Genomic DNA, 24,387 nt, shown 5'->3' with positions numbered 1-24,387 from the left:
AAAACTCTCTTATTGCTTCCACCAAACAATGATGATCTTCATGAGAAGATATTTGTATCCCCCATGCAGCCAAGATGGTTGATCAAAGCCTAAAATAGAAACTTCAGAGAGTGACAATGACACTCAGACAGCTTATAGTCTGAATTATGGAGAAATCAGAACATATGATCCTAAAAATGCTAACAAAAAATGAAAGGGTAATTCTGATCATTTGGTACGATGATCTAATTATTGCTGCCAATGATAGTGACTTACCCAATGGTGTGAAAGAAATGTTGAAGGCAAAATTCAAGATAAAGGATCTTGGGAAACTTCAGCATTTCCTAGGTGTTGACTTTACACAGAGAGGAGGGGAAATAAAGATGATCCAAAAAAGGTGCATAACAAAGATACTGGAGAGATTTGGTATGTCTGACTGTAAGACAAGGTTGACGCCATGTGAACATAAACAAAACTATGATGGTGAACCTTATGATCCAACAAGATGTTATGAAGTATTAGGCAGCTTGATATTGAAATGTACGAGACTTGAGCTAAGCTTGATGGTCAGCAAGCTGTCACAATACCCATCAGAGCCAAAGGAACAACACTAGATACCTGCCAAACATGTGTTGAGGTACTTGAAGGATACAATAAATGAGGAGCTGTGTTACAAGAATGGAGAAGAAAAACTCAAACTTGTATTATACAGTATAATTATACTGATTGGGCAGCAGATCAAAATGACAGATGATGTACAACAGGATACTGCTTTAGTATCAAAAATGGGCCTGTCATTTCATGGAAGACTAAGATGCAGCCAACACTAGCTTTATCCACATGTGAAGCAGAATATATGGCACTGGCTGAACATGAACCAAGATGCAATTGCTCTGTCAAAGAAACCAGTATGTTGTCAGAGATGTAAACATGCGAACATCAGGTATAATTTGATTCAGTTTGAACTCAGCGATAATAAAACCTTTAAATATTCTCCAACAGCACACATAGTCACAGATGTTTTGACTAAGTCTGCAACAAAGTTCAAGATCGAAACATTTGTGGGTTATATGTTTGGTAGGTGAACTGCCAGACAGCTGTGAGGTGTGCGATTGATACAGCTGTGTTGAGTATGACTTGTACAATATAGGAGCAAGAGGGGGAGTTTAATTAAAGGCTAAGATGTTGTACACTGACGTCATGACCTATGATTAATGTATAAATGAGCATGTGCAAATAAAGAAACCTTCCAGTTCAAGTAACAATGATGAGCACGTGTGATTATTCCTCGGTGAAATATGTGTAATTAATCTTTCCTACCCTAATGATGCCAGCACCAACACAGGTAATCCCCAAGGCTGCTGCATAGCTTCTGATGCCAACAGAAAAAGGAGGCTCCACATTCCTCATCCCGACAGCCCCTTTTTTAATCTCATGTTGTACAAACCCTGGTCTGTATGTAATTTCTCGTCCTGGCAGTAATGCATATCTCTGAGTACATTTATGACACATATATATTTACCTACAAAGGTAAAAAACTGTATGACAGTGTAATGATCTCTATCAGTATCTATGACAACAATAATATTTGATGGTTTCCCTGCAGCTGGTTCCTGCAGTATGAATCAACTCTATGTTAATTTTTTCTATCAATATGCTACCTGGAATCTAAAAATCTCAAGCAGAAAACACCAACTATGGATTATCTGACACTCTCTTACACCTATCTTTAACCTTATCCTGACTAAGCGGCTACAGTCTGAAAAAAAAGCAACGCAGGGAAGAAAATGGTGCAGATCTCTGTGGCCTGTATGTATTTTAATAGTCTCTCATCCCCTCTCTCTCTCCTTTAGCAAACACAGGTGTGTATCTGTGTTTGTGTGCACGTGTGATATACAAAAGGTGGAAAGAGGAGCTCTATTAAGAGGTACGATCAGAGAAAGATAGAGAGACAGACACAGACAGAAAGGGGTTTTTATATCAAGGCTATGGCAAATAAGAGATCTCATTCAAACCAATTTTGTGCCAGAAGGTAATTTTGCTGCCACAGACGTCCTGAACTCTCTGGATAATGGCCCACATCCAGGTACATTTGAACAGACTGGTGGCACATAACCAGTTGGACATGGAGAGTGTGAGAAAACTCAGCATAGAGACACCATATGGTATAACCCACACAGAGTAATAATAATCCTAAACTAATTGGTAAATGGTAGAAACAACAGAGAGAACAGAGAAACAATCCAAAATGTTTCATTGAAAATGGATGGATACGTTTGGAAATTGTCTAAATATATACATTCTTTGTTAATTAATCTATATTAGTGTTGCTTTTGTGCTATTTGAGAAAAAAGTGAGCTGCTATGCTGACATTCATTCATTGGTCCATTTACAGACTCCATAATCGGCTGCATTCGTGATATGCAGTGAAAGAGCCACTGTGGATGAATTTCATCAAGGTCCTATCAGCACACAGGAGGCACAGTTAATCATGGGAAGAGTCTGGTTCTCACTGATAAGACTGCAAACAGGACTTGGAGAAAAACAAATCTGATTCAAGTCTCTCCTTTCACAAGATCTGAGATGTGATCTTTATCTTTGTTTGTTGGGGAGAAATAAAGTCTTGTAATTTATGAGGTAATCTGAGATTGAACAAATAAAAAAATCAATTGTTAACAGAATGAAGTTTTAAAAAAACAACTGCCTGGTCTCGTGTAAATCTGGTCAGGAAGAGTGACTACATAACAGCCTCTGGCCCATTACAACTGAAACTCAGGTTGTATTGGGCATTTCTAAGGTTTCACAGTGTTTCCATGTGTAAACATTAAGTGGAACACTTCCCTGAACAAACAAAGGGAAACAAGAACCTCAACCAACGGACAACAAAAACACACGACTGCAGGACAATGGAGACACAATGGAGTGATCAGTCTACTGATATATCAGGCTGATATTAAGCTGTCATTAAAATGTGTTTGAAGCTGAATTGGTTCAACTTTAAATATTTAATCACACTCCAGCTGAACACTTGAATGTGGTTCTGTTTAGTTCACTGCATGCAGACTTAACCTAGTTATCAGACAATCAGTAGCTAAATGGAGATTTAAACATCAGTAAAATAAAATGGGTTATACCACCCTAACTAGTTATTCGGTAGAAATGTTGCTAAATATTTACACACAGTAACTGCCACATGTAGCTAAAAGTTGGGTAGCTAACTGACAAAGCTAACACTAGCAGGCTAATATACAGCACAACTAGCTAATTTAGATTGAGTAGAAAAGGTAATTATAGTCATCAACATATTTGACCTAACATGTTAACAGAGTGCTGTTTAATAATAATGTACACTTTTGTTGAAACATATTAACAATTATATCTCAAATTACAACACATGCCAATGATGTTAGCCCAAATAACATAATTTAGGTCAGCTAAATCCTTAACCTCTCATTCACACATTCATAAACAAAAAAGAACACACTTTGTGTTTATATGAATTACTTTTGACTGATCAGCACTACAGATGTTTCTTAGCACCCAATGTACACATTATAAAATCTATAACACACAATTTAGTAAGTCACTATTATACAACTCTCTAATTGACTTAAGACAGACTTAAGACACATCTTAGTGATGGATTTATGAATAGCTGGTACAACCCATGTAGTCTAAATGCAGTTTCACAGCTTTGTAAGAATAGGCTTCTGAATAATTATTTGTGTTTCTGGCATGAACATGGTTGTGTTTAAGTACTGTATATTTGTATAAATACTGACAGCTAAAATCCAAGAGTACTGGACCTTTGGACACATATCAGATGAACTTTGACCAGAATAAAACTAAACAGTCTCAGAAAATGTGAGAATGTTCTCTTTTTTTATTCTTAGGCTGTTTTGCAAATAAAAAAGCAGTAAAACTATCAGAAAAAGTTAACAAATCAACATAATGAATGCTCATCAGCTTGAGCTTTGCAGCATTACTACTGTTCACGTACATCTTATGATGACTTGATGTGACATTTCTAAAAAAGTACGACACCCTGATGTATGCAGTCACATTATATCATGTAATGGGACACAAAATCCTGGCACAGAAGTCTCTTTCTGTGACAAAAGAGCTCTCTGATAATTGACAGGGAAGAAAATCATTGAATGATCAACTTCCAGTGACGTTTCATTTGATCTACTTGAGCTTCTGTATAACTAAAATGACCTCAAATGATGATCAGTGACAATGAAGTGTTTGCAAACCAGCTGAACAAACCAACAGAGCCTCCTCCATATTTGATACCACTCAACACCAAATAACTAACTATGCACCCCCCCCCCCCCCCCCCCCCCCCCCCCCCCCCTCACACACACACACACGCGTAATCAGACCCTGGTCACTTTTAGGGACATTACATAGACTGTCATTAATTTTCTGTAGACTTACCCTAACCATATCTACTGAACCAAAAATGGGCTTTCTCCCAATTGGGGACACAGCTTTTGTCCTTAATTGGACAATTCACCCCCAATTAACTAGTCCTATAGTCTGAAATTTGTCCCCAAAAGCATCCTACGACAGCCCACACATCACACATAAATATACACATGCTTTATGTCTTACTGAAACCACCATTTGGCAGAGAGCTGATGGTTTGCTCTGCCATAAGCATCACAAACACTGGCTACAGTCAATCTGTTTCCTTCTGCTTCTTACTGAGCTGCAGCACAAACAGGGACCACTGAACAAGAAATAATGCTTTTTTTAAAAATAGAAAAAAACAATTAATTGTACTACATTTACTATTAGTTTTCTAATATTTTAAAGAGGTTGTGATAGATTAATCTATCAGGTATCATCATTAGAGAAAAAACTGCACATTCAGTACAGACAGATAAGTGTCCCACCAGTCTTTACCAAAGATCACCTGACAGCCCTCCCTATGTGCAGTGTGAATTGTACAGCTTCATACAAACAAAACGTGTTTGTTTTTCCGACTCGATAACTGCTGAGCTGAAAACACCCACCTCCTTCTTGACGGTGCGCAGTAGCCTCTGACGGGTCTCAGCTTCTAAAATACAAACAGATTATTAGAATAAAAAGATGTTTTAATTTTATTTTTTTTTTACAGTGGATCAAAACCAATCTGTTTCCACAATTACAAAGCACCTACAAAATAATGTAAATATGTCTATCATAATCTTTTGCACCCACCTGCCATGATTGTTGCCATGGATCCTGTCTCCTGTCTGCAAGCAGCACCCCTCCCATCAGCTGAGTGCTGGCTGCTACACGGCGATGTGGCTCCACCTCTTTAAACACACCTCTTAAAGACACATGCAGTGTTTCAATTGGCTGGTATATTCATCAATATTATAGCCTTTATTCAATGGTGGCCCAAGCCTCAATATATCAGTTTACATTCAAAGTAAAAACAGCTCTGTAGCGTTTAAAAGTGCTTGTATTGTCTTTGAAATACAGCAGCTATAATTTTTTTTTTTTTTAAAGGTTAGAATTGGAGCTAGGAAATATGCTATAAGACTAGATATCATCATAGATTTTTAATACAGTAATATCGTGGCACAAGTGTTGTCTTTCCATGGTTTTAAATACTGCATTACAGTAAAGTGATGTAATTTTCTAAATTTACCAGACTGGCTGTTATTACTTGCTTTTGCCCACTTAGTCATTATATCCACATCATTGTGTAAATATTTTGTGAAAGCACCAACAGTCTTCCGTACAATATTGTCCCAATATGAATATTGAGGTATATGGTCAACAGTATCACCCAGCTGTAGTTAAATTTGAAATGTATAGGTAGTTAGCTAGTATTGAGCCCCTGCTATAGCCTGACTCTGCAGCTGCCCTCAGTTTAACAAAGCTTTTTTAGGCATCTTTCAGCTCATTGTTTTGATTTTCTGGCATACATTTTGTTTTGGTTCATTCTTGCTATTCTCATAGCTGTAATAGACAGGTGCTTTTAGCAAAATTTTCCACTGTACTGTACCTGCTCAACACCAAACAGCAGACAGACAAATTTAGCATCCAGCTGGTGAACATTAGTGAGCATTTAGCAACTAAAAAGACATATTTCCCTAAAAATTGTGTGAATATTGGACCTACATTGATCAGATGGACACAAACATGAGTCAAAATGAATACTAATGTGGTACCTTCTTGGCTGGGTGTATAAATAAATAGATAATATCATATCCATATGAAGGTAAAAGATGAACATATGTCAGTGTTCTGTTCACAGCTTGTCTCCACTGACTCTAAGTTACCAGTATCAGTTTTGGGAATTAGTGTGACATGACTTTACTTTAAAAACAAATTAAAATAAATAAATAAATATATTCAATACAAACTGAAAACGATGATGAAGAAGAAAAACATGCACTGCAAAAAGGGGCATACTATGAAGGCAGTTGTTAGTTTTGAGTTTGTTGTGAATTTCCCTGACATTGAAACATTTTGTCATTCTGCCATCTTGTGGTCAAAGTATGAAAATACTGAGGTAAAAGTCCTGTCTTGAACCAGTTACATACAGAACTTGCAAACCACACTGGTTTTATAGCTTTTTATAGATGTATTTAGCTATATTATTTATTTATTTATGTATTTAATCAACCAACCTCGTGTGTTTTTAATTTGGTGTTATATATTTAGTTAGGGTCAGGATAACTTCAGTCCAAATGTGGTTTGGATCAGTTTCTATGCTGGCCTGCACTTTGGATGCCCCAATGCTCTGCTGCATTTCAAAACCCCTTCGCTCCACTTGCGGACTGCTGCAGGATACATTCAAAACCTTGAGTTCAAACTGTTTTAATATGTGCCAAACATTCATGAATTCATGTAACATGCATTATTTCATTCATTCCTCTAAAACGTGTCAAAAATGCTTGTTGAAAAAAAAAGAAGGTATAACTCATAGTGTCCAGAAGATGGCGACTGTGTCATTTTTGACAAAAAAAGATTAAGTAAGTGTATGAGGCTTTTGTTTTCACACCTTTCATGAAAAAATGGCAACAAGTTTGTGCATCATATAAGTGAGAACATGTTTAGAAAGATCACCATCTGGGTCAAGGCATGAGCAAGACCAGCTGAAAGGCTTCATTGCTCCATACTGTGGAGTCTCTGGGCCATAAGTTGAGTTGTGCCCGGAGGACTGAGCTGTCAGGTAGATCAGGTAGTGAGAGGATGGAGGGATAACACAGGATGACAGACTGAAAGGAGCAGAGCTGGACAACCCCAAAGCTGCCCTCATGGTTTCAGCACCAGCACTGTCAAAATCTCATGGATCCATCTGTGGATGAACATGTCAAGATGGATACATGGTTTTAGTCCTAAGCCTGAACTTGAATTGCATGCTGAGGCATGTAATCTTACAATTGATATACTACCACACCACAGTACAATTACTAGAATACAGTGTATACAGACAAATGTGATTTCAATTAAAAATACAGTGCAGTTAATGTGTCCTTGACTGAGAGGTAAGAGCGCTTCTCCTGTTTTGGCTTTATTGTGAGAGCTGCACCCCAGTGCCTTTTTCCCCTCTATTTTACTAACAAACATCCTCTTCAACACGGGATTCCCTCGCTGAGATGACTCACACTTGCTCGCCTTGGCTTTAGATAATGTACTGTAATAGCACGTCTTATTAAATGTCATACCAGGACTTCTGCCCAAGTAAACAGCACACCAGCGCTCTTCTCCAGCTTGCCTTTGCTTGCTTGTCAACGGGAAACCTACAGTACACACAACAACAACAACAACAACAACAACAACGATAAACAACACACACTGATGGCATCAGTCATTTGAATGAATGAAATCAATAACTTGCACACACATAGACATGATTATGTAAAAGGATGCTGAAAATCCAAACCCTAGCAAACTTTTATCAACCCAACACACAATAGAGATTAGAAACATTTACAAAGGGGCCACCAGAGTGCAGAGACCTTATTGATGTCAATGAAAAGATTCTCAGAGTTTCAGAAATAACAATGCTGTGTCATATCCATGTCTGTTCGCCTGTCAGCTGAGTCTCTGTGCAGGCCCGACATGCACATGTCCATGTGTGATTAGAGGCGACGTGCTCTAACAGGCACCAGGGCATGTGATAGAGGCTCCTGTCAGTCTGATGTTCTTCTGCCCATGTGTGCCAATGCAGATTGACAGGATTGTATGTTACAGAAGGCCAGCACTGTATGATTTGTTGTCAAGCTTCTGGCCCTTGGGGGGCCTCGCACCTCGGCTGAGCAACCACAGCTCCTTCCCCCGGCTGATTGTTTACCTCCTCCCCATCTAAGCTCTGCCATGAGACGACATGTTGAATATGGTGGAATCTGAACAGAAAAAAAGGACTATCCATCTATCTATCTATCTATCTATCTATCTATCTATCTATCTATCTATCTATCTATCTATCTATCTATCTATCTATCTATCTATCTATCTATCTATCTATCTATCTATCTATCTATCTATCTATCTATCTATCTATCTATCTATCTATCTATCTATCTATCTATCTATCTATCTATCTATCTATCTATCTATCTATCTGTCTGTCTGTCTGTCTGTCTATTATCGGAATAATTCAGGTGACAAAGTTACACAACAAATGATGTGACAACAGGTCAGACAGTTTGGCCGCCATTTCGCTTTTAAGTTTCAGTCAAATTCATGATGGTGATGGACATCTCCTGTCCCATCTCAGTGTCATATCCATTTCCCAAACTAACTTCATTTGATGCACTCTCTCCACTCACAGACCTGCGTGACTGCTGCACTCTGAATATCCAGTTAGCAGCCTTTTCAAACTGCTCAGTGCTAAAAGGGGTAGATTTGATTACAAAGTCATTTTATTAGGTTTTTCCTAATGAGTGCAGTTTAGCTGCTTTGATTCTATTCTCCTGTCTTCACCAAACTATATTAACAAAGGATCAGGAAGCCAAGATGGCTCAATGTCCTATTTATGGCTTTCTGTATGAAACTTTAAGAGTTCCAACGGGCTGCCTGCATGTTGCTCTTTGCATGCCTTAGAGGTTGACTTACCTTTTGACCAGTTTGATTTATTCTCCTAGTTGTGACCCATCTGTTTAAATTTGTCTTTGCTTAGTTTTATATATTTATTCTGACTATATTTATTGTCTTGTTTTTGTCTTTTATCCTGAAGCACTTTGTGATGTCTGATCTATAACAGTGCTATGAATGAACTTCACTTTGTGAAGATTATAAGGACAATGAGAACTTGTAGAGCAAGTTGAAAAAAAGCAGATTTTCCAACCAGCTGAATTTAAAGACCAGCTTACAGTAACATTTAGAGCAGCATGTAGAGGCTGTAAATGACCATCTGATATGAGCAAAAGTTCCAGAGCACCTACTACTAAATGCACCTTGTTTTCCTAAAGGCTCTTTTCGACATCAAGGATGAAGTTTGAAACCGATATTTGAAGATCATGTGATTGTGATCCAAACCCCAGAACAGCTACTAAATGTTTCTTGTAGTGAGACTGTTTTTTGAACTGTAATTAATATTTTTTTGTACACTATTGGAATGTTATCACAGCTAAAATTGATCGTAAATGATTTCCTATTATAATGTGCGAAAATATCGTACAGAAAATCATATCTTCATATACGTGTTTACATACTGGAAATCCAAATATCACTGAACAAGTAAATACAATACACACAATAGTTACTGAAGTGTGATGAAATGCAGACATAAATCTTGATAACTTTACTGTGACATCAGTATTTAATCTGCTGGGCAACCTGTTGCTTAAAGTCAATTGTATTTTGCTGGATAATTTTACTGAAAGAGGTCAGAGATTTGGCAGCATGTAGAAGCTGCAAAGGTTTTATTAGAACAATGATCACTGTTTTTCCTACTGAGATGACACTCTTAGTAACCATTACTGTAACATCAGCTTTTACAACATTATAATTTGCCATAAACTCCTCATTTTGACAATGAAAGATGAAGGAATTGCTTAAAGCTACAATAACATTACAGTTTCTCAATTGTTTTGGCACATTCCTTGAAACATTTTCAAAGATTCATTACCCAAAATAGCTCATACATGCAGCAGAACACTAGTTAACCTGCAAAAGGCTGAAATTCACCCAAAGCCTTTAATTCATGTTTCAAAATTAAGTTATTGTGTCAATAAATATGTCATTGCAACCAAAATGACACAATCCTTTAACTTGTATGTAAACCTAAGGTAGTCAAAATGTTTAGATGTTTTTTTAGAATGATAATAGAAAGTGCGTTCCTCATCTCCAAAGTCTTATCCTACATGTTTTCACTGACACTGAATGCCTACTGTATTAAACTGTTATTTTTCTGAAGCGAATTTACTGCTATTGTGTATCAGAGTATTCTGATGCTATCAGCAGTGAGGAGTACTCTTCACTTTACTTCAGACACTGGTTTTAAGAGTGCAAGGTTTCACATTACACTGTGTAAAGCAACACAGCACTTAGATCTCCATGTAATGTGAGTAAAAACAACTTACACAACAAACACAGTAAAATACACTAAACCGAAGAAAAAAGAAGATTGAAACAAAACATAGGTCTACTATATGTAGCAGTATAGTAATAAAATACGGAGCAAACATTCTTGGCACGTTTCTGCTATTATGTCATCACAAGCAGCATCCACTGCAGCAAGCAAAGACATTTCATTTTGTGGTCTTTGATTTTGTGGTCTATGATTGTGCACTTTACACCTCCATTGCCACTGTATAATGTTCATTTGAGCAAGCTCCTCCATCTTCAGAAACTGTTGTAAATCTGTTTCCTTCAAGTTTTATACATGACTTACAGCTGTAAGATAACTGAACGGCACGTGGCACTGGTTTATCTATTATCTATATTCTCACCTGACAACAAATTTATGAATTTAGCAGACTTTACAACCTTTACATATAAATGCAATTCATGTAACATGGGCTGTGCAGATTTTGACAATGAGTTGGACTATTTTGCATGTGATGACTTGCACAATTAAATAATTCTTGCATATTTTTGAGAGTAAACTTATTCAACTAGGATGAAACATAATCTGTTTTGATCATAAGGACATACTGAATCATGATTGTTCAAAATATAGAAAATTGTACTTTATTTTGTGTACTTTCATTAAATATTTGCAAATGATAACAAAGAATGAGAAATGCTCTTTCTGTTTTGTACAAGTATGTTGTGAATAATTTCACCAAAGCAACTGTGAAAAGCTGTAATCTAAACTACTGGTTAACTAGAGGACTTTTAAAACCATTCAATATGCTACTGGAACTACAAAGCTACTATAAAGTGATCCATAATGTGAAGGTGTTAAAAGCTGCTGTCATAACCTCTCTGATATCTTTCTCCACTAACAGGTATCCCCAAGTGTCCACCGCAGCCTGTCCAACTCCTCCCACTCGGCCCTGTCATCATTATAGCAGAAACATCCTCCTCTCCGTGGAGCTGGTCCTCTGACTGACTTTTCACAGCCCGATGCCCCGACAGGACTCAGCGGTCATGGCCGGCAGTCTGACCCACCAAGGCTCCCCTAACCCGGGCTACAGCTCCAACAACAACGCTGTCCCGGTGCCGGTCATCACACAGACGGACTCCAGGGACAAATGGAGCAAAAAGATGGATTTTCTCTTGTCTGTCATTGGCTTTGCGGTGGATCTGGGAAATGTTTGGAGATTTCCATACGTATGTTACCAAAACGGTGGCGGTAAGTGTTTTAGAGATTTTACAGCAGGCCATTCATCTTCATTTTAGAAATTGGGATTATGTTGGGCCTCTTGGGCAAACACTTCAGATAGTTTGAAGAGTCTTGAAATAGAATATTTGTGATGAATCAGGTAACAGGCTGAGGCTGCGCAATTGGCAGCTGAAACTGTCCATGGCGCTGAAGTGTGCATCTGTAGCCTTCACATCTATAGAAAGTCCACTTAGAAGTTTTATCACTTTATGACACAGGACATAGTCTGTATCTATCACTTAAAAAATAAAATACAATAAAAAATAAATCAATAACTGGTACAGTACAGGATCTTGACAACACTTGACAACACAACAAGCGTTTTCTCTATGCAGTTTTCATCCTCAACATAGCTTGTTAAGTCCTCATGCATGTTGTGCTTTATTCAACACTTATCAGCAAATAAGCATTGGTTAAAATACAGCCAATCGGGTTGTAAGGTAGTCAACAAAAAGGCAATTTAAGTGCCTTATATTAGCATTAAAACAGCATTAGATAAGATATAAAATAGACAATAGACCATATGAAAAGACACATATAAACCAGATTAAAAAGCCATTAATGAAATAAGATCATGGAGATTTTAAAATGGAATAAACAGGAGATATTTCATTTTGTAATGTTGTGCAGTCAATTCCAGTTTGTACATAGCCTTAATGATATTTTTTTGTTCATGCTTTGATCAAATGAAGATTTGTGATTCTTGTAATTCCCCCTGGGACATAAACCATAATTTACACAATAGTTTGATTAACTGATGTAAACATGAAGCCAGTGAGAACTCAGATTTTCAAATTGTAATCCTAATTTAATATTTTAAACCATCTCAAACTCTGCATTGTCACTGGCATGCAATGATAAATTGAGGATGTTCATACATTCAAGATAGGGGACATAAAAGTGACACTATGATCCTCATTAAATGCCCTACATAACATATATCCTTGTGCCTCCCTGCACAGGGGCTTTCCTTATTCCCTACATTTTGATGGCCATCTTTGGTGGTGTGCCACTCTTTTACATGGAGCTGGCACTGGGACAGTTCCACCGAACTGGAGCCATTTCCATATGGAAACACATCTGTCCCATTTTCAAAGGTAAGACTTCCTTACATTGTGCTCAATGGCTATTTTCAGATGAAATCCAGTTACTTTAGGAAATCCATGTGTCAGAATTAACTGAACTAAACTATTAATGATATAATTGATTCCAGGACCAGTAAAAGATCTTTAAGAGTGTTCCAGTAAAAATCTCATATCTTTCACTTTTTGTTTCAGGTATAGGATATGCCATTTGTATCATCGCCCTGTATGTGTCCTTCTACTACAACACCATCATCGCCTGGGCCCTGTTCTACTTCTACTCCTCTTTCTCCAGTGTCTTGCCGTGGACAAACTGTGACAATGTGTGGAATACCGTTGACTGCACCAACTATTTTGACATGGACAACGTCACCTGGACAAATTCCTCCAGATCTCCAGCAGAGGAATTTTACACGTAAGTGCATGTAAGTGTGAGTAACAGAAACAGCAAACATAAATAGCTTTACAGTTGTACACTATACAAATATGGTCTGCTATTGTTTTTTCAACAGGAGAAGTTGTCTTGTGTATTGAATGCCTGATGATTTATGTGTTTTGTCCCAACAGGAGAAATGTTCTTGAGATCCACAAATCATCAGGGCTGAAAAATGTCGGGGGCGTTCGCTGGCAGCTGATGCTCTGCCTTTTTCTAATTTTCACTATAGTTTACTTCAGCCTCTGGAAGGGGGTGAAGACTTCAGGGAAGGTAACACATTGTAGTGCCTCACAGCACCAAAAGATCATCGTTGATTTTTTTTTTTTTTTTTTAACTTTCAACCATACCTCTTCTCTCTATGTACATCTTTAGGATTAATCCATTTCTTCCACTCCAGGTAGTATGGGTGACTGCCACCTTGCCCTACATTGTGCTTTTCATCCTGCTAATTCGTGGCGCCACTCTGCCAGGAGCTTGGAGAGGTGTGGTGTTTTACCTAAAACCCCAGTGGGATAAACTGCTGGAGACCAGTGTAAGTTGTAAAACATTGGTGTGTAAGCTGGTTTGTCAGACAATTACACAATTTAATTACCTACAACAAGAGAAAAATGAGCAACCTCATATGTTTGCTACCTTGAGAATCTTTTTTGAATACTGCTTTATTCATATTATCCATGCCATCAGTTCAAAAGCAGTTGTGTAATTACAGAATAACTTTTCATTTAGTTAAAGGCACTCTACCCAATGTGCACCATATTAAAAGAACAAAAAAGAAGAAGAGAGAATAAGAAAGAGAGGGAAAAATAAAGTTGAGTTCATGCTTAGTTTGCCTTAGGCAGTATAGGAAATAGTTAATTGTTGCATGTTGATTTAACATAGTTCAGTTATTTCATCTTTTTCCTCCCACAAACAAACGTTGCCTCTTCGTTTTTTTTATCCATGTGGTGAATTTTCCACATTATTTCTATTAATTTTGACAGTTGTGCTAATTTATTTCAAAGCAGTTGCTCTTACAATGAGAAGTAAACAATTATAGTTAATAAAAAACAAAAATTAAATGATATTCTCAATTTCTCTGTGTGTAACCTTTCCAAAGGACTTGAGGAAGGATTGAAGATAATATGGACATGAGTTTCTCCACACTCTCAGAAACATTTAGGAGTTCTTCATGAGCACTGATTTTACTGGACTAATGTAAGGAAATCTGGATCTTCTGTGCAAGAAAAGCAGTAGTTTTACATAGACCTGCATTTATTTCCACTGCACTCCTCACCTGATATATTTAGTCGTTTGAGACTCTGCTTGTGTGTTTTTAGCTCTCTCAAACATCCTCATCTTCCTCTCCAGCTTGGTGTGGTTGTTTGTTAAACATGTGAGTGCTTTGGTTGGAGGGGAATATGAATGAGATGAAATGAGATGCATAAATAAGCCACAGAGCAGGATAATAAGATGCATAATTGGTTTAGATTTTCTGCCCATTAACAAAGCCTCCCTTTCTGTTTCACTCACCAATATCCAGCGCTGCCCTCTTCTTTTTAATGCCGAATGCATGCTCCTCTTCAGATCTCCCTGCGTACAGCTGTGCGGCAACTAGATTTCTATATGGCTGACACAACACCTATTAGCTTGGCAAATAATAGTGAGGGATCAGAACATGAATAAGAAAAATAAGTGAAGGAGGATTTGATGACACCTTCATTTATTTGTGTTGGGAGGTGATGTTAAATGACTTAAAAGAAACTAATAGGTGATACAGACTTAGAAGAAATGGTCTCTCACTATGTGCGAATTACTGAAAAATGTCCTTAGCAACCTAGAAGTTGTACAGCTATATTCCCAGATAGTATAGTAACTCTTTCTGTCTCTCTCTCTCTCTACCTTTTCTAGGTGTGGGTGGATGCTGCTGCTCAGATATTCTTCTCTCTGGGACCTGGGTTTGGGGTGCTCCTGGCGCTCTCCAGCTACAACCCTTTCACAAACAACTGCTATCGGTAAGAAGCGACCGATCTGAAACTAACTGAGTCATGGGAACCTGTGTTTGTCTTAAACACAGCTTGATGCCTGTAAGTAGAGGCAGTTACACTGTGCACTCCTCATTTTGAATTGAGTTTAATGACATAAGTGTACAGTGTTGCCTGTGCGAACTGTAAGAGCAACTGTGAAGTTTTTTATTGATGTTAATACTGCATGGTGGCTAAGAATGGCAAGCTGTAAGCAGAGCAAGAAATTAAATTGTCCTCTTCCAGTATGACTAATGGTGTGTTCAGCTGATGTGATAAGTAGAGCAGATTGGCATGTGAGCAAACCGTTAGTAAACACACAGATTATGAGTGAACTCAGGCCCAGCTGTCAAGCGAAAACCATATGGCAGACTTTGTGGCAAAAACAGAGATTCTCTTCAACATTTTCCTGACTCCAAGTTCTATCAAACATGTTAAAAAAATACAAAATGCCATTGTGATAATGATTCTTGATAAGCACATGAGAATATTTTGAGTCTTTTGGGAGAAAGAATTCACCGTTTATTTAGATTGATCACCAAGATAAGATCAAGTGCACGTGTTTTAACGCTGGTATTTTTAAATTTTGCTGTTCAAGTAAACCCCCTGATATAATGATGATTCATTCTGTGTAACTTTATGTGAAGATTTCCTTCACTAAAAGCTTATTGCATGACTCCAAGAACATCACGTGGTGAGATAGATTTATATCTCAAACACACCTCATTCTTCAGTGGTCTATTCCTCATTAGTATTATTGCTTAGATGTCTGTGGTTGCTAGCCAGGAGTGTCCTCATGTGTCAGCCACATAACAAGGCTGAAGAGATAATAAAAGGAGCCCATTAAACAAAGGTCAGACAGGTCAGCAAAGCGCTGACCGGCTTTCAGCACAGACAGCAACACTATCGCTGAGAGAAATGCAAAAAAAATTGTTTTATTTGTATTCAAAACATCCAATTATGGTTGTTTTCCCCCTCTACAGTGATGCCATTGTGACCAGTTTGGTGAACTGCCTGACCAGCTTCGTGTCAGGGTTTGTAATCTTCATGGTACTGGGCTACATGGCCGAGAAGAGGCAAGTGAAGGTGGAGGACGTAGCCAGGGATAAAGGTGAGCAACAGAGTTTTGTTTTTAAAATTGCAGAACAGGAAAACTGCATTAAAAATCTAATATTCTTACCAATGTTTTTATGTTTTCAGGGCCAAGTTTACTCTTTATCACATACCCAGAAGCCATTGCTAACTTGCCGGCCTCAACTTTTTTTGCCATCATATTCTTTGTGATGATGATCACGCTGGGACTGGACAGCACGGTACGAAATGTGAAATATGGACGCTTTGAGTAAATGAAGGCTAAAATGTCATTTCAGGATTCAGCTAGACAACCTATCTAATTGAATTATGTAATTTTGAAACCTTTATTGGCAGATTCATACATTGCAGATGAGATTTTATTAAATATTACCATGTTTATCATGTCTAAATGTAATGTTCTTAACAGCTCCAAAGATTAAAGTTGCCCGTTTGCTTTAAATTTCAATAAAATTGGTAATTCTCACTCTATTAACAAAAACATGTAACATGTCAGCCTACATACTGTACAGTCATTTACTGAAGTGTCATTAGCAGACATAAGAGTTCCAAATAAAATAAAAAAATTTAAAAAAAAAAACATACAGTATACTTTGATATAATATTTTTTAAATAGCATAACTAACCATCTAAAAACACTTCACTCCTTCACTCCTTCTCTGTGTTTCAGTTTGGTGGGCTGGAGGCGATCATCACTGCAGTGTTGGATGAATACCCAGATTATTTGTCTCACAGACGTGAACTGTTTGTTCTGGGTTTGGTAGTTGTGTGCTTCTTGGGCTCTCTAAGCACCCTTACAAATGTAAGCTTTTCACACTTCAAACTGGTTTTATAGCAGTGTCTGTTGCTCAAATGGAGAAAAACGAGTGATGACAGCTGATGTGACTATTCAGTGTAAAATGTAATTGACAGGGTGGTGCCTATGTGGTGAAGCTGCTGGAGGAGTTTGGGGTTGGATGCTCCATCATTGCTGTGGGTTTCCTCGAGGCCATTGCAGTTTCCTGGTTCTATGGTAAACAAGACATTATTATCAGTTGACTGGTTTTCAGTTTCTTTTATCATTTAAATTCAATCAGTAACACTGATAATCAAATTTATAATTAATATAAAAACACTGTTGGTGACCGTTTCTGTCATTGCTTTCAGGCATCACAAGGTTTAGCAATGATGTACAAGCCATGCTGGGAAAATCTCCAGGATTATTCTGGAAGGTGTGCTGGGTCGCCATCAGTCCAGCATTTCTGGCGGTAAGAGAAAAGAAAGAAGAAAATATTTTTCATCTACATTTAAAGTAAACATGCAACAAGTGGATCTAAATGTCAATGATGATTTTACAATTTATAATTCATAAAACACAGGTTGTTTTTTCTGTGTCACACATTTTAACAAAGACCTTTAAAAGAAAGGTTAAATAAGTGCCATCCATTAAAGTCATCCGGAGATCAATGGGCAGTAGTAGACCAAGAAGAAGGGAGTGTAAGATCAAAAGAAGACTGGAATTGGCCTTTGAAAGCCTATGGAGACCTAACAGCATAACCCCCCCACTGAACATTAAGCCCTCCTCTATGTTAAATATCTCATTCAAAACTTTTTCTGTGCAGCATAAATATTGAAAAACATTTGTGAGTAAATGTCAGTTTCCCTCCACTACATACAGTTTACTATCCTAGCCTCTTATTTGCATCCGTCTCTCTGGTTGCCTTCTTGACATTTTTCATTATTACACTATCATAAGTTCCTTTGTATATTTCTTTTATAATGTATAACAGATTAACAGTTATATTACCCCTCTCTGATATTACATTTACATATGGAAATGTTATGTATCCCAACTCTCAGTATATCATAGTGAGCTCCCTGCTGAAACCGCCGAATCTCACACTGTTCGACTATAAATACCCAGACTGGAGCATTACAGTGGGATACATCATTGGCTTCTCATCCTTTATGTGGATCCCCATCTACATGGTCTACAAGTTGGTGTGGACCCCGGGATCTCTCAAACAGGTCGGTGGATTCGATATCCTCAGAAAAGCTGAATCGCAACTTTCTTACACATTTCCTTTTAAATGAAATCTCTCCTCTTCTTCCCTGGATTTTCCCTTTTCCACAGAGGCTGGCGGTGTGCCTGAGACCAGAGAGGACTATACCAGACATCCACCCTGACAACCTCAACATGGCTGCTGTTCCGTAAAAAGAAACACACCTTTAGACATGAAAAACAAACTTGTTCTCCTGCTTGTAGTTTTTTTTTGTAAATTCAAACCACACTTTTAAATTATTGGTGACATCTTGACTGTTGCCTTCTCCTGAGGTCAAACACTCTGTAAAATGGTAAATGCTGCTAAATTTGTTATCTACAGAGATAGCAATAGTCAAACCTTAGCTGCATATATGAATCGAGTCGATAGTAATTACATAAACTCAACAGTTTGTCCGCTATCTCACAAGAACAATATGCCAAGGGGAAAAAAAGAAAAAAACAACATGTGTTGCTATATGTAACATTCAGCACATTACTTCAGTTGCACAGGGGTATTTTCTCTTGTTTAGCTCAATATTTTCTGTACTTTGTGAACGTTAGATGAAATCAGCTCGGCATGCTCAGCTATGGTAACAGTGGAAACAACAGGTGCAGCAACAATGAGGTTTCTTTTTTCAACAGGATAGGAGCAGTGTTTTACGTGTCCTTTCATGTAATAAAAGTGGGTTTTATTGGCTGTTTATCTTTCAGTGGCAAACATACTGTAAAGTATGTAAATTCATATTTTTCCACACCAACTGTTACCAGCTCTGCTAGTTTGAACGGATATTCTGTGTGGTTTTTCTCGGAGATAAGTAGTACCTCTCAGCCCATAAAGAAAAGGATTAATAATGTGTTAACTTACAGTCACTTCTTTATTTTTGTTAATGCTGTATTTTATATTTATATATATTTATATGTAATGCAGTCTTGCATAGGATTTTAGGCCAGCTGCTGAATACACCTGCTAAAAAAAGTTATGTTTTTCCCCACAAGTGTTTGTAATGGAGATAAATGAGGGAGTCAGTCAAAAATCATGTTAGTTCCTTTTATAGTTTTCAGAAAGATGATGTTTTTCAATTTTCTAATCAACAGACTTTGAGTTTGAAGTTGAGGCTGTTCCACAAGAACATTTTTAAGGAACTCCAGGCGACTTTTTGCAAACAGGTTTTTCAAATTACTTAAAAAATAACCATGGGTCTTTGTCTGAAGGCTTCAGTTAACTCCATATAGCCTCTTTTGCCTTAAACTGCCTAAATATTACACTACATGTACAAAATTTGTAAAGGTTGTATTGATATTGTGCCTCTCCAGACAATGTTTTCACTTTCTCTAATTGAAGACTGTTGACATTTTTTTGCAGATATACAGTAAATGTCTTAGTCACATGTGTTATAACTTATCTAAAAGTGCTTTACACCTTCTTTATAGTCAGAGAATAATGTGATGAGCAAGGTGATGATTGTTGTGTGAATTTAGTTCTCTTTAACCTTGTTTCTGTACTAGTACGATGTCTATAAATGAATTATAGTATAAATTACATATTCCATCTTTGTGCTCCTTTTCATTCCTAAAAGAATATACAACTACAAACAAATGAAACATCACAGAGAATTTAAAGCAGTGAAATTCCACTATCCCCATTAAAATGGCCACTGTATTTTTTCCCTCAATCATAAATGTATGGGAGAACAAGTAAGAGATTAGTTCAAAATCTCCATATGGTGATCACCATGTCTTTGTAATGGCTGATGGCTGATGCTGCTCACCTCTATTAGATATTCTAATTAACAAGCTAATTTGCAATATCCAGAATCCATCAACATACAAGGGAATAGAGCGGCCTCCACCTTCAAATTATCACACACACACACAGACACACACACACACACACACACACACACACACACACTCACACACACACACACACACACACACACACACACACACACACACACACACACACACACACACACACACACACACACACACACACACACACACACACACACACACACACACACACACACACACACACACACATACAGTTCCCATGAACAGCCCCCTTCAGATACTTACTTATACAACTGATTTTCATGGGTAAACCAGGCCCGAATACTTCAAGGACAGCAGGTATGAACGTATATGAGAGTATAAAGTGTTTTGGAACATATGATTCCCCATTGAGCTGCAGGGTGACGGACGTGTAGATCAAAGCCCTTTTGTGTCAGTGACTGCTATTGAAGTAGGCAACAGGCAAGCACAGGAGACACATAAAAGAGATGCTGCTAAATAGATGGTTTCTCCTCTACCTGACATGAGCAGCTTGACAAGCAGCATATAAAGGAAAGAAATGACTACATAGATGCAGATATGTTCTGACTGAATCAGCTGCAGTGCATCCATTGATTGTTACATTATAGAGTACAGTAACTATATGAATAAAGAGAAAATAAAAAAGAGTAATTTCAGGAGTTACACAATTCAGTTTGTGTATTCAAGCATTCACAATTTATAATACCAGTGATACACAACTCAATGATTATTTGCTCATGAGATATAAATGTGTGACTTAACTTGACAACAAACAGCAGTCGGAATGTACAGAATGACATCTTTATTATTGTATTTACATTAAGGCACACAGTTTGCAAGTTGTGGTTTTTGGTTGCTACTCTAGTAGTTACAGCACCGACAAGGATAGATTTATCACATAGTATCTCTCACTTTAATATATCTGGGTGTATTAGATAGTTAGGATTGATTTATTTCAATATTGTCTTTTTTAATTGACTGATTTTTCATACATACATATAAACTACAAAAATATCAATGTCTGAATCTACATATTATTGTTACTTACAGCCCATCAAAAATAGGATAAAAAAGTCAATATTATATCTTTATAGCATTTGTGCATGAATGTGATGATTTGTAAGGCATTTCAAAACACACCTGTCTGGTTGTTTAATCTTTATTCAATTGATTCTACTTTATTGTACAGATTTCGCATCATTTGAGTGACATGATGTAAAGACCTGACACATCAACAAGTGGCAATGTGATTATGTATTGCTCCCTTATATCAGCTGTCATGACAATGTCAACGGGACGAGGTGAAAAAGACAATGCTCAAAGGATCATAATAAGTTCATAACTACAAAGGGTGCTTTTTCTTAATACGCTTATAAAGCCTATAAGAGTCAATTTATGTTTACTCAAGTCAGAAAATATTACTTCAGTTTAAATGTCTTCAGATTAAAACAGGATCTCTAAGTTCTCTAATGAAATGTTTTCTTGTTGTGATTAGGAGGCCTCCAGTTTTAATTTCAGACAAGCATGAATGACATTTCCTAATGCTCATTAATGCTCATTAAGCTCCTCTAGCGAATAATAAAAGCTTTAAGTGTTAGTAATGGTGTGCACTCTTAAGTTCTATGGAGGATGAAGGTAAAGGCCATATACATCAGTCATGCAGAGTAATTATATAAGGATATAACCCCAAGGAGCTTGACCTTTATATCAATTCTTCATTGCTCTTTGACATTTCAGAAATGGGAAATGTGATGGAAGTCTCACACTTGTTTGATGGTTACCAGTATGAGAAGAAGAGACTTTTAACGTTTATAGAGCCACAGTCGTCCTACCTGCCAGCACCTGTCAGTGTCCTGTTACGGTCATGCCAGAAATGTCCATGCAATTTACTCAACATCAGCAATATGACAATCAACCAGCTCTTATGCATGAGCTCCACATGACTGCAAGCAAGTACTGGTATTATCTGCAAATTATTCATAGTTGAATCTGCTAATTATAGTCTACATTAGCGGATTCATTGTTTGGTCTATAAAATGTCAGAAAACCTGATGCCCCAAACCTAAAAAATATTCAATTTACTATTATAGTGGACCAAAAAATCCCCAGTACATATTCACATTACGTATTAACATTTGAGAAGTAGGAACTAGTATGTAATTTTTGGGCACTTTGGGGAACCTTTCTTTATTATTAATATTGTAATAATTTCCTAAGAATTTTCCTTTAGAACAATATAATTTGGTCCTTACTTTCGGCAGGTAACACGCATAGTTCATGCATTTCAGAAAATCTTGTTGGCAGGTGGAAATGTTCTTCTGTAATACTTATTAAAGGTTAAAATAGACACTATTCAGCTTCAACACTTCCACAGTACCACTGTGAAGCAGATAACATTTAAGTCAGTCACAGCAGGTCAGGTGGAAATACAAAAATGTGAAATATGTCAGCAGGTGAAAACGCAACTTAACATTTATGAAAAATATAATTTCTAATTAGACCCGAATAATCATTAAATATTTACTTGTCTTTAAACTGAACTATTGTTTCCAGACCAAACCCTGTTTTGTGCAATATTTTTCCTTAAGCCTAAAAAGAAAGATTTAAATTATTATTAATCACTACTGAAAAATACCATTCGACTAATCAATTAATTGACAGCTCAAATCGTCAAACACAACCCAGCGGCCTTAGGACCCTGATCCGACAGCGGACGAAGACTGCTTCACTCTCACTCTCACTCTCATCATCATCATCATCGCTCCTCCAGCCTCCACCGCTATGATGCTGCATCTCATCCCTTTAGCCTTGATAATGTGTTTTAGTGTGTCAGTCAGCGGGCAACAGGAGGACTCCGGACTGTCAGAGAGAGCTTATGTGTACTTTCACAAGCAGGATCTGGGTAAGACCTGATGTAAACAAACGTGAGGCCTGTCGGTGCATGCAGTTATGCTGAGATACACAGGCGGGTCTCCTGCAAGGTGCCATGGACGTCAAATCCGTGCCAGTTCTCTTTATTCTTAGAAGCGACTACCTGCTAAGTGCACACATAGGACATGTTTAAACCATCAACACCTGTGTGTGTACGTGTTGTTGCTGGTCTCTACAGCCTGTGTTTGTGTCCGTACAGTCACGATGGGCAGCGTCCTCGGAGTCCTGCTGCTGCTAATGATCATCATGGCTGTCTGTGTCTACAAACCTTTGTCCCGACGGTGAAAGGTGGTGATAAAGACCCAGAATCAAACCTGCAGTCCGGCCGGTATTCCAGCACCGGGTTACCACCACCACCACTACGACGGGACCAGACTGAGCTGCCAGCAAGCTTCACTGAAAACACCCAGCCTGCACCGGTCTACATGAAATGGGGTTGCCTTTGTTATGAAACCAGGTTATTTAAAGACTCATTATGTGCTTGAATGGGTTAGAAATGTTTCACACGATCCATAAATGTTGCTGGTACAACTGGATGCAATCATTTCTTAATTTCACATCTACATATGAAGATAATCATGTGACCACAGTGACATGTGGTTGATATAAATGAACTACTTTTTACTCTTATTAATCTGGGCCACTGTCACACTATTCGTTTTTTTTTTTTTTAATTTGATGTAAAGGAAATGCTGCAAGTTTATCTATGTCTTATTAGCCCTTTTGAAAGGAAAATTAGATTAATTAGCCTTAAATTGTGAATCGATTAAATTGGTAAAAGTAGCGTTACAAAGTAAAAGTTCCTTTTACTCAGTCTCAGTTGAAACTATATTGATCAAGCCTCCTGTGCAGGTTAAAGTCAAGTGGTGCCAAAAGCTGACTGATATTTTCCCCTAATAGTAGAAATCTGCTCACGAGTTTACATTTACAATTTATTTTCAATCTTCATAATCATGTGACACATAAGTACTTTTAATCCTCAGGAAATGCTGTAAGCAGGTATTTATATTTGGTTTGCTTTTAAGGTTGTGTATGTGTTTTATCCACTTTGAATGTAAAGTTGATCAATAAGTGTGGCGTTCTCCAGCAAAATTGAGATTACAGTGAAGTGAAAGTATTATGGTAGCTTTAATTTACAGTGGAAACAATGTTGATGGTGGCTCCTCCTTCGTGAGGAATAAAATGAAACGGTACCAAGAGATGAAAATGTGAAAATCAAATCGGTTTTCTGAAATAAAGAATAGACC

General features: G+C 37.5%; 2 protein-coding genes across 3 annotated transcripts in view; one reads left to right on the top strand and one right to left on the bottom strand.

Annotated features, from left to right (window-relative positions):
- The window catches only part of sgsm1a (small G protein signaling modulator 1a), a 36,465-nt gene extending 31,233 nt beyond the window's left edge, over positions 1-5,232 (bottom strand). For both annotated transcript variants that reach the window (XM_062417701.1, XM_062417702.1), the window contains exons 1-2: positions 5,188-5,232; positions 5,001-5,044 (exon numbers count right to left, since the gene is read on the bottom strand). In XM_062417701.1, the coding sequence (XP_062273685.1) occupies positions 5,001-5,044; positions 5,188-5,206 (63 nt within the window). In that variant the 5' untranslated portion in view covers positions 5,207-5,232. The remainder of the gene's footprint in view (positions 1-5,000; positions 5,045-5,187) is intronic.
- A 6,270-nt stretch (positions 5,233-11,502) lies between these two features.
- On the top strand, positions 11,503-18,565 carry slc6a4b (solute carrier family 6 member 4b). The gene is made up of 13 exons (XM_062417700.1): positions 11,503-11,731; positions 12,724-12,858; positions 13,039-13,258; positions 13,411-13,549; positions 13,677-13,811; positions 15,167-15,270; positions 16,263-16,390; positions 16,480-16,592; positions 17,042-17,173; positions 17,284-17,383; positions 17,518-17,618; positions 18,211-18,378; positions 18,485-18,565. Exons 1-13 carry the CDS (start codon positions 11,503-11,505, stop codon positions 18,563-18,565), a joined length of 1,785 nt encoding a protein of 594 aa, XP_062273684.1.
- The last annotated feature ends 5,822 nt before the right edge of the window (positions 18,566-24,387 follow it).

This window comes from Scomber scombrus, chromosome 4, assembly GCF_963691925.1.
Source record: "Scomber scombrus chromosome 4, fScoSco1.1, whole genome shotgun sequence".
Classification (NCBI taxonomy): domain Eukaryota; kingdom Metazoa; phylum Chordata; class Actinopteri; order Scombriformes; family Scombridae; genus Scomber; species Scomber scombrus.
The sequence above is the reverse complement of the archived record's forward strand: the minus strand, read 5'-3'. Positions and strand labels throughout refer to the sequence as shown.